General features: G+C 52.1%; 2 protein-coding genes across 3 annotated transcripts in view; one reads left to right on the top strand and one right to left on the bottom strand.

The window, feature by feature from the left end:
• LOC133362308 (E3 ubiquitin-protein ligase COP1-like) overlaps positions 1 to 4,957 on the bottom strand; it is a 13,268-nt gene extending 8,311 nt beyond the window's left edge. The window contains exons 1-2 of one of the 2 annotated variants that reach the window (XM_061581236.1): positions 4,856 to 4,957; positions 2,092 to 2,240 (exon numbers count right to left, since the gene is read on the bottom strand). In XM_061581236.1, the coding sequence (XP_061437220.1) occupies positions 2,092 to 2,228 (137 nt within the window). In that variant the 5' untranslated portion in view covers positions 2,229 to 2,240; positions 4,856 to 4,957. The remainder of the gene's footprint in view (positions 1 to 2,091; positions 2,241 to 4,855) is intronic. The other variant, XM_061581237.1, reaches the window with a different exon arrangement.
• LOC133362309 (neurotrimin-like) lies at positions 3,460 to 20,066 on the top strand. Its single transcript, XM_061581238.1, has 11 exons — positions 3,460 to 3,472; positions 5,357 to 5,447; positions 7,282 to 7,407; positions 8,251 to 8,394; positions 8,594 to 8,746; positions 14,951 to 15,100; positions 15,392 to 15,544; positions 17,005 to 17,154; positions 17,471 to 17,623; positions 18,214 to 18,279; positions 19,884 to 20,066. The coding sequence occupies exons 3-11, from the start codon at positions 7,329 to 7,331 to the stop codon at positions 19,979 to 19,981; spliced, it is 1,146 nt and encodes a 381-aa protein (XP_061437222.1). The 5' UTR covers positions 3,460 to 3,472; positions 5,357 to 5,447; positions 7,282 to 7,328; the 3' UTR covers positions 19,982 to 20,066.

Here is a 20,066-nt window from a genome sequence, read left to right as displayed (position 1 = left end):
AGCTGCGCCACCGCTCCCCACCCACTACACTATACACTACTATACACTACACTATACACTACACTATACACTAGTGCTGTACTAGTATACTATACTATACACTACACTATTATACACTACACTATACACTACACTATACACTACACTATACACTAGTGCTGTACTAGCATACTATACTATACACTACACACTACACTATACACTACACTACTATACACTACATACACTAGTGCTGTACTAGTATACTACACTATACACTACACTATACACTACTATACACTACACTATACACTACACTATACACTAGTGCTGTACTAGTATACTACACTATACACTACACTATACACTACACTATACACTACACTATACACTACACTATTTCAAACACATGTGCACATACAAATTGTATGGACATGTATTTGTGTGTGGGTGTGCGTGTCTAATTTAGTCTGCGAGTACGTATTTTGTATCTTGTTTTTACGCATCCGTGTAATCTCTGCGTGTCTGCACGTAATCTGCATGGTGTGTGTGTGGTCTTTGTGGCTGTGCGTGGCCGCGTTTAGTCTGCATGTGTGCGTCTCTCGTCTGTGTCCGGACGCATTAGTAAGTCACATACGCGAGTCACCTCTGGCAATCACTTGCCTGCTCACTGCAGTGTGTGTGTGTGCGTGTGGGCCAACAGCGATTGTAGGGAGGGGGGAGGAGGTTAGGCCTAACTTCACAGGCTATTTCGTGTTTATCACAATGGGAATTTAAAAAAATTAACCCGTAAAAACTAAGTTTTTCACTATAAATCCTTTATATGCGTGTTCAATGCGCCACAACCCAGCCCACATTGGTCTTTGAAACGGGCGGCTAGCGTCCTCTCGTCCTCTGGCTTGAGATGGCTGCCACCTATGGGTCAGATGATTGCCTGCCACCATTAAGCAATTGGTAATTTAATATTTAAAAAAATTACCTAAAAAGTGTAAAATTTAGCAAAATTTTTTTCACGAAAATAAATTGTCACGCACAACGAGTCTGTGTGCAAAATGTCAGCTCGATTAGATCACGGGAAGTGGGTTAAAAAACGACCGAAAGATTTGCACGGTCGTAAGCGCGCAAGCAAGTGAACTTAATATAAAGGATTTTAAAAAACCTTAGCTTTTTTTTCAGGTACTCTCATTTCCTGGCACACGCAAAATCATTATTAAAACGGATTTGGTAAATTTAACACAAACGAAACAGCATTTCCCCACACAAATCCGGCTTGTCGCCTGATGAAGCCAGTTGCAACTACTGGAGAAACGTCGTACTCCGATTGTAAATGTTGTGGCTTGGCTCTCCAACACACCGGTTAGTGCTGAACTAGTACACTATACACTACACTACTATACACGACACTACACTATACACTACACTATACACTAGTGCTGTACTAGTATACTACACTATACACTATACTACTATACACTATACTATACACTACACTATACACTACACTATACACTAGTGCTGTACAAGTATACTACACTATACACTACACTACTATACACTATACTATACACTACACTATACACTATACTATACACTACACTACACACTATACACTACACTATACACTAGTGCTGTACTATTATACTACACTACACTATACACTACTACACTACTATATACTACACTATACACTACACTATACACTACTATACACTACACTATACACTACTATATACACTACACACTACACTATACACTACTCTATACACTAGCACTGTACTATTATACTACACTACACACTACACTACTATACACTACACTACTATACACTACACTATACACTACACTATACACTACACTACACACTACACTACACACTACTATACACTACACTATACACTACACTACACACTACTATACACTACACACTACTATACACTACACTATACACTACTACACACTGCACTACACACTACACTACACACTACACTTAAATCAGTGAAACCTGAACCAGCCCCCCCCCCGACTAAGTGGTCCCCAACACGCGGCGGTGGCGGCGAGCGGCGTGGTCACGTGGTCACGTGGGGACCAACAGCAGCCGCGCACTGAACCCACCACGCCCAGTCGCTCTCCTCGACGAGCCCGCGGCGGGAGGGCGCCTGCGGCCTACTGCGCTGGCCGCCTCGAGGCGCGCCTCTCCCGGCAGCCCCGCTAGGCGAGCCCGAGGCTTCGGCCCAAGAGCAGGCCGACATCGCCGGGGCAGTCTGTGAGAGAGGCACGCGAGACGCTGGTGATGATGACGACGACAGTGACACGTTGTTTGTTGTTGTCATTCAAACGTCGTGAAGGAGGAAATAGAGAAACGTCGACACCACGGGGCCCGGATCTCCCCCACTCACACACAGTGCGCTAACAACTGCACCACCACTCCCCACACACACACACGGTGCGCTAACCACTGCACCACCACTCACTCACATACAGTGCGCTAACCACTGCACCACCACTCACTCACATACAGTGCGCTAACCACTGCACCACCACTCACTCACATACAGTGCGCTAACCACTGCACCACCACTCACTCACATACAGTGCGCTAACCACTGGACCACCACTCCCCACTCACACCACGCGACAGCCGAAGTCACGTGCAGAGAAAATCGATTCAAGGTCAAATAATAAACTCGGATCGATTCCTATTGGGATAACAAGTGAATCGATTGTGGTCAAAAATGGAGCCGATGGAATCGATCCCTAGTGGGACTGCATTGGAATTGACAGTGGTGGTGAGTGCAAGATGGAATCGAATACATTTTCGATTACGTGGGAATCGATTATGGTGATTTGTTCTAATGAAATGGATTCACATTAGGATAACGTAGGAATCGATGTAGCTAGTGATTAGAGCGGATAGAATCGATTCCTATTGGGATACCATGCGAATCGATTGTGATAGAAACGGTGAGCGGTTTGAATCGATTCCTATTGAGATAACATTGTAGTCTATGGGTCTCTGTGTTGTGAGTCTGTCTATGGATCAACCTTCATCATCACCACCCAATATCACCCCCCCCCACTACCCCCCCCCACGCACCCATTTTTATTATTTTATTATTTACCTTCTACGTGACTTTACCGAAAGAACCAAGAAGAAGAAAATAAATCTATATATATAAAATCGCAAATCTGTCTGTCTGTGTGTGTGTCTGTGTGTGTGTCTGTGTGTGTGTCTGTGTGTGTCTGTGTGTGTGTGTGTCTGTGTGTGTGTGTCTGTGTGTGTGTCTGTGTGTCTGTGTGTGTGTCTGTGTGTGTGTGTGTCGCCGGACCATACGCAGTTTCATTGGCCGAAATGTGAGGGATTTGCGAGACGCGATTGGTCCGTTTGGTTTTCCACGACGGTTGCCGCTGGCAACGGGTAGCGACGCATTCGCCGCGGGGTGGACGCCATTTTTAATTCCCGTTAAAAATATGCGCATTAACACGCGACTCTGAGGTAAATTCATCAAAGTTTCACGTCCTCTTCACTCCCCCCCCACCCCAATGTGTGCAATTACTATTATAGGGTCGGTAGATAATAAAATTATAGCGATTAGACAGTATTATTGTAGCGCGGGGGGGGGGGGGGTAGCAGCCCATCTGTGTATATATGTAAGGTTATTAAGAAACATATTTTTCACCCGGGCAACGCCGGGTACTTATGCTAGTAAAATATAAAAATGTAATAAAAGACAAAAAAATAAATTAACAAATAAATAAATAATGCCCCCGTTGACAGGAAGAGGGAAAAAAATCCCCTCCCCCCACAATTTGGCGCCCTTTGCACGACGCGACCCGGTGAGCAGCTCAGTTCTAACGGCGTGAACACGCGGGGCGCATCGTGGGTGATCACCATCAACATCAACAACATCATCATCAACAACATTAACTACATCATCATCAACATCATCAACATCATCATCAACAACATCATCATCAACATCATCATCAACACCATCATCATCAACAACATCATCAACATCATCAACAACATCATCAACAACATCATCACCAACAACATCATCATCATCAACATCATCATCAACACCATCATCAACAACATCATCAACATCATCAACAACATCATCATCACCAACAACATCATCATCAACAACATCATCAACAACATCATCATCAACAACATCATCATCACCACCACCACCATCACTATCACCACCACCATCACCACCATCACCACCATCACCACCACCACCATCATCACCATCATCACCATCATCACCACCATCACCACCACCACCATCATCACCATCATCACCATCATCACCACCACCACCATCATCACCATCATCACCACCACCACCATCATCACCATCATCACCACCACCACCACCATCATCACCATCATCACCATAACCACCATCATTACCACCACAACCATCACCACCACCACCTCCACCTCAACCACCATCACCAGCATCACCACCATCACCACCATCACCCGCCACCACCATCACCACCACCACCATCGCCACCACCATCACCGCCACCACCATCACCGCCACCACCATCACCGCCACCACCATCACCGCCACCACCATCACCACCACCATCATCACCACCATCATCACCACCACCATCACCACCACCATCATCACCACCATCATCGCCACCATCACCGCCACCATCACCGCCACCACCATCATCACCACCATCATCACCACCATCATCACCACCCATCATCACCACCATCATCACCACCACCATCATCACCACCATCATCACCACCACCATCATCACCACCATCATCACCATCACCACCATCATCACCATCACCACCATCACTATCACCACCATCACCACCACCATCACCACCACTCGCCTTCTCTCTGTGTCTCTCTCGCTCCGCACCTCAATCCACTCCCTCCACTCGCCCTCACACCAACAAACTCCCCCCACCCACAAGTAGCCACGTGACTGCCCCTCCCCCCATCACGTGACTGCCCCTCCCCCCATCACGTGACTGCCCCTCCCCCCATCACGTGACTGCCCCTCCCCCCATCACGTAACTGCCCCTCCCCCCATCACGTGACTGCCCCTCCCCCCATCACGTGACTGCCCCTCCCCCCATCACGTAACTGCCCCTCCCCCCCATCACGTGACTGCCCCTCCCCCCCATCACGTGACTGCCCCTCCCCCCCATCACGTGACCCGCCCTCCGCCAATCCCCCCCCCTCCAGCCCTCCACTCCCCCTCATCCATCTACCCCCCCCCCCATCCCTCCACCCCCCCATCCACCCCCCCATCCACCCCCCCATCCACCCCCCCATCCACCCCCCCATCCACCCCCCCATCCACCCCCCCATCCACCCCCCCTCCACAGGCTGAGAGTGACGCGTGGCGGGAAGAAGACAAGAGACCCCCACGCGCTTGGCATGCGAGAGGTGGCGGGATCGATTCCCGCATCTTCCAAGGTCAATATATTTTTTTAAATCAAATTTTAAATGGGGGTTAAATTTGACCCAGCGTCTTCCGGAAGACTCTGACAGCACGCACCGCACGTACACACACGTACACGTGTGTGTACGTGTGTACGTGTACGTGTAGTCATAATACACACACGTACACACACACACATGTGTTCTTTCGGTAAAGTCACGTAGAATGGAAATAATAAAATAATCAAAATAAAACAAAATTATTCTTTTATTATACAAAAAATAATAATGATTTTATTATGTTTTATTTTTATTATTAAAATAATAAAAATTTAATAAAAATAAAGCATAATAAAATAATAATAAAGTAAGTATTTTATTATACGGTTGAAATTTTTTATTTTATTTTTTTCTACGTGACTTTACCGAACGAACCAAGAAGATGACACACACAGCTTGCACGCTACCAACGACACTAGGACCCTCTCGATGCTACAGAGACATCAGCGTACCTGGTCGCGTGCTCACGCCACTTAATATGTTCAATTCTCCCATGTTTAGGTCGCCGGATCGATGCCCGCCTCCTCCACGGGGAATATTTTTTTAAATAAAATTTTAAATGTAACGCCCCAGCGTTATTGTTGGGGACATGTTCACATTGGTGAAACAGCTTTAGAAGACGATGACCTCTCGTCGCCCTCAATTTTGAATTAAGATTTGCAGTTTACTAAACCCGCATCTTAGTTGATGTAAAAGTGCGGCGCGAGTTGCTCGCTGCGCTGAAGACTCCCGCCTCTGGGCGGCAGGCGGCGCTCGTGAGAACGCGAGAGGCGCCAGCTGAGAGCTGCACCCCGAGGAAGCCTCTTGGCGGCTTGTTGTTGTTGTCGCAGTGAAACACGTTCATTAGCTTCAGCGCAATCGCTTCTCTGCTCGTGAATGTAAAAACGGAGTTTCCTTTTTGAAAAATGTTGTTTGCGTGGAGGATGCGGGGATCGAACCCGCGACCTCCCGCGCGCTGAACGAGCAGCGCCCCCATCTCAGCTGCTGCCCCAGACACGAGGAGTGGAGCGAGATTTCGGTAAAATCACGTGGAAAGAAAATAGATTTGATGATAAAAAAAAAATATTAAACTCTTTAATTCCTGCAGTAATCAAGCTACCTGGGGTAGCTTTGTCTGTGTGTGGTGTGTAGTACATAGACACTGCTGCTGCTACTCGCTATGAACGGCACTTGCCCCTACAGCCTGCTAGAGGCTACCTGAGGGAGCTTTGTCTGTGCGTGGTGTGTGTAGTACATAGACCTCCTCCTCATGCACCTAGCCTGGCACAGCAGTACAACCCACGGCACCTGAAGGGTCTGTCCCGTGACCACCTCATGCACCTAGCCTGGCACAGCAGTACAACCCATGGCACCTGCAGGGTCTGTCCCGTGACCTCCTCCTCATGCACCTAGCCTGGCACAGCAGTACGACCCACGGCACCTGCAGGGTCTGTCCCGTGACCTCCTCCTCATGCATCTAGCCTGACGTCACTACTCCCGAGGCGAGTGTGACATGACGTCACTGCTCCCGAGGCGAGTGTGACATGACGTCATCACTCTACCCCTCAACACGTGTTAGCCACGTGCGCTGAACCTGTTTCGCAGCGTACAGGAGCCGAGGGCCAATGACGAGCACACACCCGTGTGTCTCTCTCTCTCTCCGTGTCACTCTCCGTGTCTCTCCCCGTGTCACTCTCCGTGTCTCTCTTCGTGTCTCTCCCCGTGTCTCTCTCCGTGTCTCTCTCTCTCCGTGTCTCTCTCCGTGTCTCTCCCCGTGTCTCTCTCCGTGTCTCTCTCCGTGTCTCTTCCACCACCACCAGCACCACCACAGGGTTCTCCTTGGGAGAGGACAGAGCGAGGTCGCGCTCTGGGTTCACGATGGCTGGCTGGAGGCAGCTTCAAGTCCAGCTGCTGCTGATGATGCTGATGGACGTGAGCGGACGGCCTCACCCATCACGTACGAGCCTCTGTCTTGTTTTACAAACCACTCACTCTTGTTATTTTAGTTCACCAGGTAAGGCGCCCACTGAGATTTTGAGGGGGGTCGGGAGGAGTTGGTTGGGGGGGGGCCCTTTGTGCTGCACTGCCAAGGCATCGCATTCACACACAGATACAGTCTATAATGTAGACTGTCTACACACAGATAGTCTCTAATGTAGACTGTGCACACAGATACAGTCAATAATGTAGACTGTCCACACATATATACAGTCTATAATGTAGACTGCACACACATATACAGTCTATAATGTAGACTGCACACACATCGTGTGATGGCTGCGGTGCTATGAAAATGTCTCGATAATTTGCATCGCAAAGGCGAAGCACACCCGAGTTGCCGACGGGCGGTCAACGTTTGGCGAGATGGCATTTTGTAGGCAGCAATGGTTATCGATCTGTGTGTGTGTGTGGGGAGTGGTGGTGCAGTGGTTATCGATCTGTGTGTGTGGGGAGTGGTGGTGCAGTGGTTAGCGCGATCTGTGTGTGTGGGGAGTGGTGGTGCAGTGGTTAGCGCGATCTGTGTGTGAGTGTGGGGAGTGGTGGTGCAGTGGTTAGCGCGATCTGTGTGTGAGTGTGGGGAGTGGTGGTGCAGTGGTTAGCACACTGTGTGTGTGTGTGTGGGGGGGAGTGGTGGTGTAGTGGTTAGCGATCTGTGTGTGGGTGGTTGGGTGAGTAGGTGAGTGGGTGAGTGGGTGAGTAGGTGAGTGGGTGAGTGGGTGAGTAGGTGAGTGGGTGAGTGGGTGAGTAGGTGAGTGGGTGAGTGGGTGAGTGTCTCTCTCCCCGTGTGTCTCCCAAGCAGCTCCTCCCATCTCTGTGTGGATCACGGCAGAAATCGAGCGAAACCTTGTCGTTTTTATCTGCACGGTGTCGAGAAATCCGGAGGATGCCGAGATAGAGTTTAGCAACCCTCACGGGAAGACATACTACTTCCAGAACCACCGAGGTGAGCGGCAAGCACTGTCTCTGTCCCTCTGTCTCTGTCTCTGTCGCTGTGTCTCTCTCTCTCTCTTTGTCTCTCTATCCCGACGTCTCTCTCTCTCTGTCCCTCTGTCTTTCTGTCTGTGTTTGTCTCCCTCTCTCTCTCTATATCCCCATGTCTCTCTCTGTCTCCCCGTGTCTCCCCGTGTCCCCCCGTGTCCCAGCCTACGATGACCCGCGTGTCTACATTATAAGATGGAGCTACACCGCTGCGGACCTCCTCCTCTCCCAACCCACCCCGCGGGACCAGGGGCACTACAGCTGCTCCCTCTCCAGCCCAGACAGCCCCAGGGCCAGCGTCTGGCTCGCCGTCAGCGGTGAGAGACGCTCACCTCACCACCTCTCTACCTCAGACACACACACAGACACACACACACAAAGACACACACACAGACACACACACAGACACAAAGACACACAAAGACACACACACAAAGACACACACACAAAGACACACACACACAAAGACACACACACACACACACAAAGACACACACACAAAGACACACACAACAACAACCGCCATTCGCCACTAAGTGGCGGTGACGTCACCACGACGTTTGTGCCAGGCCAAGTGCACCTTGAGGCCACGTGAAGAGTCAAACGCCCGCTGGCAGGAGGTCACGGGGCAGACCCAGCAGGTGCCACGGGTCGACTGACCGAGATTACCGAGATGACTGGCTGATGCACCACCTGTGCCCCCTACTGTACCAACTTGCCGTGCTTTAGCCACCCGGCGCTCCGCTCGTTGTTGTGAGCGTCGCTCCTCCGCCCTCCGTTGTTGTTGGAGGGCGACTGCCTCCAACTGCCCAGTAGCGTCCTTCACGAGCCTCCTCCACTGAGGCCGATCTTGACACCGCTGGTACCAGTCATCGGCAAGTCCACTCAGCTCCACGTCCTCCTGTACCACATCACTCCATCTCTTCTCTAGCCCGTGCCGCGCCCTTTTAGCCCCCTCGATCCGGCCGAACAAAAGCTGTTTAGGCATGCGGTAGCTGGGCATGCGGGCTACATGACCCAGCCAACGCAGCCTTGCCTGCCGGAGGAGCTCACCGATGGGACTTTGCCCAGATCTTTCAAGGATTTGTGAGCTCCTCACACAATCCAGCCTGGTTAAACCCAGGATGGATCATAGGCAGGCCAGCCTAAATGTTTCCAACCGGCGAAGATGCTCCATTAGGGGGGTCCACGTTTCACAAGCGTAGAGAAGGGAGGGAATTTAACACGTAGGCTTTTGCGACCAATGTTATTCATAATCAACGTTTTTGGGTTTAGATCGCGTTATTTATAAATGTGTCGTAACCCTCCACCACCCGACACGGCCAATCAGTAAAAATGTGTCACGTTGACAAAAGACAAATAGTTCACTGCTTTAGCCCACCGGTGTGTTGAAGCCACAACATTTACAATTTGAGTACGACGTTTCGCTGGTAATTGCATCCAGCATCATCGGGCAATAACGCGATCTAAACCCAAAAACGTTGATTATGAAGGGAGGGAATGACCGTGGCCGAGAAGACCTGAAGCTTCGTGCGGAGCGACAGACCAGGTAGCTTCCACACAGCGTTACGCAACCGATGAAAAGATATTGCCGCTCGACTGATTCGGAGTGAGACCTCTGCTGATAAACTGGAGCCGGTCATAAGCACACTGCCCAGGTATGGGAAACTCTCCACTCTCTCCACAACTGCCCCATCACCGATTGGGAGTTGTGGGGGTTGAGTGTCCGATGGTACAAAATACCCAGGCAGGTGCTTAGTTTTGGTGGGGCTGATGGTAAGGCCCCACCTCTTAGTGGCACGCTCCAGTCTCAACAGCAGCGTCTCCAACTCCTCTTCTGAATGAGCAGCTATTACCAAATCATCGGCATACATAACGTGGTTGACCAATAGGGAGCCATCCCTTGATCGCACCCGGGCGTCGATCAGCCTCCCATTATATCTGTACCAAATGGAAATTCCCCCGGTACAGCTATTGAAGGCTTCACGAACTACGCAGTCGAAATAGATGTTAAATAATGTGGGAGCCAGAGGACATCCCTGTCGCACCCCAAGGTGTACAGGGAAAGGCTCCGACTCCCGGCCACGTAGTTTTACCCGGGCCCGCTCACCATCAAGAAGGTCCTTAATGATCGTGAGCAGAGGGTCAGGGACTCCGAAAGCATGAAGAACAACCCAGAGCCCAGGCCTACTGATGGTATCATAGGCCTTGACCAGGTCAATAAAGCAGAGATGTAGGTCTTGTTGGAATTCCCTACACCTCTGCTGTAGCAGACGGACAGAAAATATGGCATCTGTACAGGACCGCCCTTTCCTGGAACCACATTGGGGTTCCGCAAGCCTCTACTCAGTGTGCCTAGCAAGGCGATGTTGAATAATCCTTGCCAGGACCTTTCCCGGCACACTGAGGAGTGAGATGCCCCTGTAGTTGTTACAGTCTGTGCGGTCCCCCTTCTTAAAGAGGGGGACCACCAGGGCATCCTTCCAATCCTGCGGTACCCGTCCAGCGGTTCAGACTGTTGTTATGATGTCATATAGGGCAGTCTGTGCACAAGCGCCACCCTCCCTCAGCATTTCGCTTGGGAGATCATCTCTGCCCGGTGCCTTTCCTGGTCTCAGACTCCGGATCGCCTTCAGTACTTCCTCAACAGATGGCACCTCAGCCAGCCACTCACAGGGTGTTACTTCTTCCAATATTTGAGGCACCGAAGCCTCAGCAGGGTTATTCCCACTTTGTGCCATGATGTTTTCCTGGCTGAGAGATTTTCCCTCCCCCAGGACCTCACAGAAATGCTCAGCAAATCTGCAAACCTGTTCCTGGGGGTCGGAGATTGGATCACCGTTTTTTCCCCTAATGATGGTAATAGGTGTGGCGCTGCAGGTTACTTTTTTGATGGAGTTAAATAGTGATTTGTGATCGCGGGCCACTGAGGCAGATTCCATCTCCTCAGCAACCCGCGACCACCACCCATCCTTGCAGCGCCTCACGGCTCTCCGAACCTCCGAGCGAAGGCTGCGGTACACCTCCTCATTCTCTGACGTGGGATGCTGTAGCCGATGAGAGTGGGCCTGTCGCTTTTTCTCAACTATCCTGAACATCTCCTCTGTCAGCCAGGGTTTCTGGGGAGGTCTGGACCGCGTACCCAAAGCAGCCATTGCAGCTGCATGAGTCACAGTCTTAAATCTCGCCCATTTATCCTCGACATCAGGTGGAGTGGGGGACGATGCCAACCCCAGCTGCAAGCGATGATGAAATTCTCGCTTGCAACTTTCATCAGCTGAGACCAGGCCACTTTTGGTTGGAATGGGATCCTGGGTGTACACCCACCACCAGAGTGGAAGAATGGCAGGCGCATCTTACAGATGACTAGTCGATGGTCAGAGGGCAGATCAGCTCCACGGTAGGTCCTGGTGTCAAGGACATGGGCTCGCATCCGCTGGTCCGTCACTATGTAGTCCAGCAGATATTCTTGCTTGGATCCGGCATGGCGTCTGTGACCACCATGGTGTCTGTGACCACCACAGTGGCTAAACAGGGGCTCTGGACGGGTGCGAAGGGCTGGTAACCCCTCCACCTTCAATGAATTACCACGAAACCACGAATTAAACATAAACAAGACACACACACAAAGACACACAAAAACACACACACAAAGACACACACACAAAGACACACACACACAAAGACACACACACAGAGACACACAGAGACACACACACAGATGGACACAGACACATTTTAAAAGACACACAGACACACACAAAGACACGCTGGGACACACAGACAACAACCGCCATTCGCCACTAATTTCCCGTCTCTTCCTGCTCTCGCAGCCAAAACCACCACCACCGCTGCCACAACCACCACCACCCCCTACACCACCACCACCACCCCCCCCACCACCACCCCCACCACCACCACCCCCCCCACCACCACCCCCCCACCACCACCCTGCCCACCTCCCTGCCCACCTCCCCACGCCCGCCCGCGGTGTCTGCGGGCGGCAAGGCGACGCTCTCCGCCAGCGGCGTGAGCTCCTCCACCTCCTGCCGCCTGCGCTCGCTGGCGCCCTTCCTCCTCCTGGCGAACGCCGCCGCCAGCGCTCCGTGCGCCCCACGCGGCGGGGAAGATGGAGCGGCACGAAGAGGTGGAGGAGGTGAGGAGGAGGTGTTAGTGGAGGAGGTGGAGGAGGAGGTGGAGGAGGTGGAGTAGGTGGAGGAGGTGGAGGAGGAGGTGGAGGAGGAGGAGGTGAGGAGGAGGTGTAAGTGGAGGTGGAGGAGGAGGAGGTGGAGGAGGAGGAGGTGGAGGAGGTGAGGAGGAGGGGGAGGAGGAGGTGGAGGGGGGGGAGGGGAAGGGGGAGGAGGTAGAGGAGGTGGTGTAAGGGGTGTAATCGGAGGAGGTGGAGGATGAGGAGTTAAGAGGTGCATGTCTAATCGAGTGTTGACGTTATTTCACCAATATCTTTAAGGACGCTATTGCTGATAACAATTCGTCTACAAGTGCCAGGTGACGTGTCCTCCTCTGTCAACCAACACGATTGCAACTTGTATCGCACGTGGGTGCACGCACTTGCATCGTCGTCGTCATCATCAGGACCGTCTGCTGTCGGCGGCACTGCTTGGTAAGGACAGTCGCTAGCGCCGTGTGACTAGCGGCACCCCGGGATGGTGAAGACGCAGACGACGACGATGACGGACTTGAGCAGCCACGACGGAGGGTCCCCCTCTCATGGTGTGGTTCCCGGGGACTTCCCCTGCTGTGAACTTCCCCCTTTAGAGGTCCCCCGGTCGTCTACACCGTGGCCTGCTGACGCGAGGACTCACGCACAGCGCAGTTACCCTTCTCCGCCAGCAGCCGGCGCTATGCCCCTACAATAGCATCAACAGTAACAACAATAACATCAACAGTAACAACAATAGCATCAACAATAGCATCAACAGTAACAACAATAACATCAACAGTAACAACAATAGCATCAACAATAACAACAATAACATCAACAGTAACAACAATAGCATCAACAATAGCATCATTAATAGCATCAACAGTAACAACAATAACATCAACAGTAACAACAATAGCATCAACAATAACAACAATAACATCAACAGTAACAACAATAGCATCAACAATAGCATCAACAATAGCATCAACAATAACATCAACAATAACATCAACAATAACATCAACAACATCAACAATAACATCAACAATAGCATCAACAACATCAACAATAGCGTCAACAACATCAACAATAACATCAACAACATCAACAATAACATCAACAATAGCATCAACAATAACATCAACAATAGCATCAACAATAACATCAACAATAGCATCAACAATAACATCAACAACATCAACAATAACATCAACAATAGCATCAACAATAACATCAACAGTAACCTTAAATTTGGAGCTTTCGTGACTGCAGGAATTACTCTTTGGTTATTTCGGTAAAGTCACATATAAAGATAAAATAATAAATTAAATAATAGCATACGACGTTTCGATTGCAACACAAGCAATCATCATCAGGTATAAATGAAATAGCAACAGAAAATCTAACCAGAAAACTATAGACAGACACACAAGCAGACAGACATCACCAAGATACACAGAGAGAGCAACACAGGCACAGAGAGGGGGATCGTCTCCGTGGGGTGGCTACCCCACGGAGACGATCCCACACAGACACCCACAGAGACATAGACACCCACAGAGACCCGTAGACACCAGCAGACACGCACAGACACACACAGACACATAGACACCCACAGAGACACATAGACACCCACAGAGACACATAGACACCCACAGAGACCCGTAGACACCAGCAGACACGCACAGACACACACAGACACATAGACACCCACAGAGACACATAGACACCCACAGAGACCCGTAGACACCAGCAGACATGCACAGACACACACAGACACATAGACACCCACAGAGACATAGACACCCACAGAGACCCGTAGACACCAGCAGACACGCACAGACACACACAGACACATAGAGACCCACAGAGACACATAGACACCCACAGAGACCCGTAGACACCAGCAGACACGCACAGAGACCCATAGAGACACCCATAGATTATGGGTGTCTCTGTGGGCCTCTGTGCGTGTCTATGGGTTTATGTGAGTCTCTGTGCGTGTCTATTGGTCTCTATAGATCGTTGTGGGTCTCTGTGGGTGTCTATGGGTCTCTTTGGGTCTCTGTGGGTGTCTATGGGTGTCTGTGGGTGTCTCTTTGATGACGATCAAGATGTCCCCCTCCTCAGTGGAGCTGATGTCATTTTTTTTATCACTTCTGACAAAGAGCGTCAGAGTGGGGCTTGGTCAATACGAAAACAAAGTTTGAGTTTTAGTTTTTATATTTAGCTTAGTTTACTCTCTCTCCCATATCTCTCTCTTCCTGTGTCTCTCTCTCCCATGTCTCTCTCCCCGTGTCTCTCTCCCCGTGTCGCTCTCCCCGTGTCTCTCTCTCCCCGTGTCTCTCCCATGCAGCTGCTCCACTCTCTGTGTGGGCCACGGGAGACACGGTGTCCAAGGGAGACACGGCCACGCTACGCTGCACCGTGTCAGACAATCCGGACTCAGACTCAATTCAGTGGAGCAACCCTCAAGGTCACACACTCTACTTCGAGAGCGTCAAGGGTGAGCGACAAGCGCTGTCTCTGTCTCTCTCTGTCTTTCTCTGTCTCTGTTTCTCTCTGTCTCTCTCTCTGTCTCTCTCTGTCTCTGTCTCTCTCTGTCTCTCTCTGTCTCTGTCTGTCTCTCTCTGTCTCTCTCTGTCTCTCTCTGTCTCTCTCTCTGTGTCTCCCTGTCTCCCCGTGTCTCAGCCCACATGGACCCACGTGTCTCTCTGTCTGTCTCTGTCTCTCTGCGTCTCTCTCTCTCTCTGTGTCTCTCTCTGTGTCTCTCTGTCTCTGTGTCTCCGTGTCTTAGCCCACACAGACCCGCGTGTCTCTCTGCTGCACTGGAGCTCCACCAGGATGGACATCACCATCTCGCGCGTCACCTCGCGGGACCAGGGGCTCTACAGCTGCTCCCTCTTCAGCCTGGGGACCCCCACGGCGTACGCGTCACTCACCGTCAGAGGTGAGCGATGCTCACCTCGCCACTCTTGTGTCTGTGTCGTTTTCGACAATGTACACTAAGAATGGCTCTCATCATTTTTTTGAATAAGTTTGATCCGGATGCAGCGCGGGGGCTTGGAGGGGGGTCACCCCTCACACCCCGCTGAACCCTTGCCTCACCACACACCGAGTCTCCCCGTGTCTCTCTCTCTCTGACCGTGTCTATCTCACCGTGTCTCTGTATTTCACCATGTCTCCCCGTGTCTCACCGTGTCTCCCCGTGTCTCTCTCACCGTGTTTCCCCGTGTCTCTCTCACCGTGTCTCTCACCGTGTCTCTGTATTTCACCATGTCTCCCCGTGTCTCACCATGTCTCCCCGTGTCTCCCCGTGTCTCTCTCTCTCACCGGGTCTCCCCATGACTCTCTATCTCACCACATCTCCCCGTATCTCCTCGTGTCTCTGTATCTCACCATGTCTCCCCGTGTATCCCCGTGACTCTGTATCTCACCATGTCTCACCGTGTCTCACCATGTCTCTACGTCTTCCCATGTCTCACCGTGTCTGTTTATCTCACCCCGTGTCTCCCCGTGTCTCCCCGTGTCTCTCTCTCTCCCCGTGTCTCTCTCCCCGTGTGTCTCTCTCCCCGTGTCTCTCTCCCCGTGTGTCTCTCTCCCCGTGTCTCTCTCCCCGTGTGTCTCTCTCCCCGTGTCTCTCTCCCCGTGTGTCTCTCTCCCCGTGTCTCTCTCCCCGTGTGTCTCTCTCCCTGTGTCTCTCTCCCTGTGTCTCTCTCCCTGTGTCTCTCTCCCCGTGTGTCTCTCTCCCCGTGTCTCTCTCTCTCCCTGTGTCTCTCTCCCCGTGTGTCTCTCTCCCCGTGTCTCTCTCCTCCCCGTGTGTCTCTCTCCCCGTGTCTCTCTCCCCGTGTCTCTCTCCCCGTGTCTCTCTCCCCGTGTGTCTCTCTCCCTGTGTCTGTCTCCCCGTGTCTCTCTCCCCATGTGTCTCTCTCCCCGTGTCTCTCTCCCCGTGTCTCTCTCTCCCCGTGTCTCTCTCCCTGTGTGTCTCTCTCCCTGTGTCTCTCTCCCCGTGTCTCTCTCCCCGTGTCTCTCTCTTCCCGTGTCTCTCTCCCCGTGTCTCTCTCTCCCCGTGTCTCTCTCTCCCCGTGTGTCTCTCTCCCCGTGTCTCTCTCCCCGTGTCTCTCTCTCCCCGTGTCTCTCTCCCCGTGTGTCTCTCTCCCCGTGTCCTCTCTCCCCGTGTCTCTCTCCCCATGTCTCTCCCCGTGTCTTTCTCCCCGTGTCTCTCTCCCTGTGTGTCTCTCTCTCCCTGTGTCTCTCCCCGTGTGTCTCTCTCCCCGTGTCTCTCCCCCCGTGTGTCTCTCTCCCCGTGTCTCTCTCCCATGTGTCTCTCTCCCCGTGTCTCTCTCCCCGTGTCTCTCTCCCCGTGTCTCTCTCCCCGTGTCTCTCTTTTTCCGTGTCTCTCCCATGCAGCTGCTCCGCTCTTTGTGTGGGCCACGGGAGACACGGTGTCCGAGGGAGACACGGCCACTCTACGCTGCACCGTGTCAGACAATCCGGACTCAGACCCAATCCAGTGGAGCAACCCTCACGGTCACACACTCTACTTCGAGAGCATCAAGGGTGAGCGCAAACACCATCTCTGTCTGTCTCTGTCTCTCTCTGTCTCTCTCTCTCTCGGTGTCTCCCTGTCTCCCCGTGTCTCAGCCCACATGGACCCGCGTGTCTCTCTGTCTGTCTGTGTCTCTCTGTGTCTCTCTCTCTGTGTCTCTCTGTCTGTGTCTCTCTGTGTCTCTCTCTCTGTGTCTCTCTCTCTCTGTGTCTCTCTGTCTCTGTGTCTCTCTCTGTGTCTCTCTCTCTCTGTGTCTCTCTGTCTCTGTGTCTCTCTCTGTGTCTCTCTGTCTCTGTGTCTCTCTGTCTCTGTGTCTCCGTGTCTCAGCCCTCATGGACCCGCGTGTCTCTCTGCTGCACTGGAGCTCCACCCGGCTGGACGTCACCATCTCGCGCGTCTCCACGCGGGACCAGGGGCTCTACAGCTGCTCCCTCTTCAGCCTGGGGACCCCCACTGCGTACGCGTCGCTCACCGTCAGAGGTGAGCGACGCTCACCTCGCCACTCTTGTATCCGTGTCGTTTTCGACAATGTACACTAAGAATGACTCTGATCATTTTTTTGAATAAGTTTGATCCGGATGCAGCGCGGGGGCTTGGACGGGGGTCACCCCTCACACCCCGCTGAACCCTTGCCTCACCACACACCGAGTCTCCCCGTGTCTCTCTCTCTCTCACCGTGTCTCTGTATTTCACCATGTCTCCCCGTGTCTCACCGTGTCTCCCCGTGTCTCTCTCTCTCACCGTGTCTCCCCGTGTCTCCCCGTGTCTCTCTGTCTCACCGTGTCTCCCCGTGTCTCCCCGTGTCTCTCTCACCGTGTCTCTGTATCTCACCATGTCTCACCGTGTCTCTCTCTCTCACCGTGTCTCCCCGTGTCTCCCCGTGTCTCCCCGTGTCTCTCTGTCTCACCGTGTCTCCCCGTGTCTCCCCGTGTCTCTCTCACCGTGTCTCTGTATCTCACCATGTCTCACCATGTCTCACCGTGTCTCACCATGTCTCTACGTCTTCCCATGTCTCACCGTGTCTGTTTATCTCACCCCGTGTCTAACCGTGTCTCCCTGTGTCTGTGTAGACAGCACCACCACCATCACCGTTTCCAAAACCACCATCACCGCCGCTGCCGCTGATGATGATGATGGTGTGTGGGATGACTCTGTGCTGGATGGTGGTGCTGGTGTGGGTACTGGGTCTCTGCTGGTTGTTGCCATAGTCCCACCTCTCATCTTCTCCCTCGTCTGCCTCATTGTCCTGGCGAGATCATTCAAAGGGAGACGCAGGAGTGGGACACACGGAGACACACGTGGACTCACAGACACGCAGAGACACACAGAGATTCACGGAGACACACGGAGACACACAGAGATTCACGGAGACACACGGAGACTCACGGAAACACACGGAGACGCGCAGAGACACACAGAGATTCACGGAGACACACGGAGACACACAAACTCACGGAGACACACAGAGACACACAGAGATTCACGGAGACACACGGAGACTCACGGAAACACACGAGACACAGACACAGAGACAACAACAACCACCATTCGCCACTAGGTGGCGGTGACATCACCACGGCGCTTGTGCCAGGCCATGTGCAGGTTGAGGCCACGTGAAGTGTCGAACGCCCGCTGGCAGGAGGTCACAGGGCAGACCCAGCAGGTGCCACGGGTCGACTGACTGAGATGACTGGCTGATACACCATCTGTGCCCCCTACTGTGCCAACTTGCTGTGCTTTAGCCACCCGGCGCTCCGCTCGTTGTTGTGAGCGTCGCTCCTCTGCCCTCCGTTGTTGTTGGAGGGCGACTGCCTCCAACACGGAGACACACACAGAGACACACACAGAGACACACACGGAGACACACACACTGAGACACACACAGAGACACACACGGAGACACACACGGAGACACACACAGAGACACACACGGAGACACACACGGAGACACACACACTGAGACACGTGGAGACACACGGAGACACATGGAGACACACACACAGAGACTCATGGAGACACACGGAGACACACGGAGACACACGGAGACACACACAGAGACACACACAGAGACACACGGAGACACACACACTGAGACACGTGGAGACACACGGAGACACATGGAGACACACACACAGAGACTCATGGAGACACATGGAGACACACGGAGACACACACAGAGACACACACGGAGACACACACACTGAGACACGTGGAGACACACGGAGACACGTGGAGACACACGGAGACACATGGAGACACACACACAGAGACTCATGGAGACACACAGAGACACACGGAGACACACACAGAGACACACACAGAGACACACACGGAGACACACACATAGAGACATACACACAGAGACACAGAGACTCACGAAGACACACAGAGACACAGAAATACAGAGACACACAGAGACACACACACAGAGACACACGAAGACACACACACAGAAATACGGAGACACACATAGATACACAGAGACACACAGACACAGACACTTACAGAGACTCACAGACACTCACGGAGACACATGGAGATAGACAGAGACACCAAGAGACACACATAGACACACGGAGACACGGTGAGACGTAGACATTCAGGTAAGAGACGCTGGGAGTTGGTGAGTGCCAACTGCCTGGAATCTACACACTGCCTTGCTCTGTGCTGTGTTGGTAATTGTAGTGTCTCTCTCTGTCTCTCTGTCTCTGTGCCTCCCTTCCTCTCTCTCCCCGTGTAGGCATCTATGTAATTACTGAGAGAAGGAGCGGAGAGAGTATCCCGGATTTGAAGAATGTTACCGAAGAGAGATACACGGGGAGACAGACACAGAATTAGAGACACGGGAAGAGAGACATGGGGAGATAGACACACGGGGAGAGAGACACGGGGAGAGAGACACACGGGGAGAGAGACACGGGGA

Source organism: Lethenteron reissneri, unplaced genomic scaffold (genome assembly GCF_015708825.2).
Source record: "Lethenteron reissneri isolate LAM-NWPU_2019-01 unplaced genomic scaffold, ASM1570882v1 scaffold_1433, whole genome shotgun sequence".
NCBI lineage: Eukaryota > Metazoa > Chordata > Hyperoartia > Petromyzontiformes > Petromyzontidae > Lethenteron > Lethenteron reissneri.
This window is presented reverse-complemented; position numbering and strand designations above follow the sequence as displayed.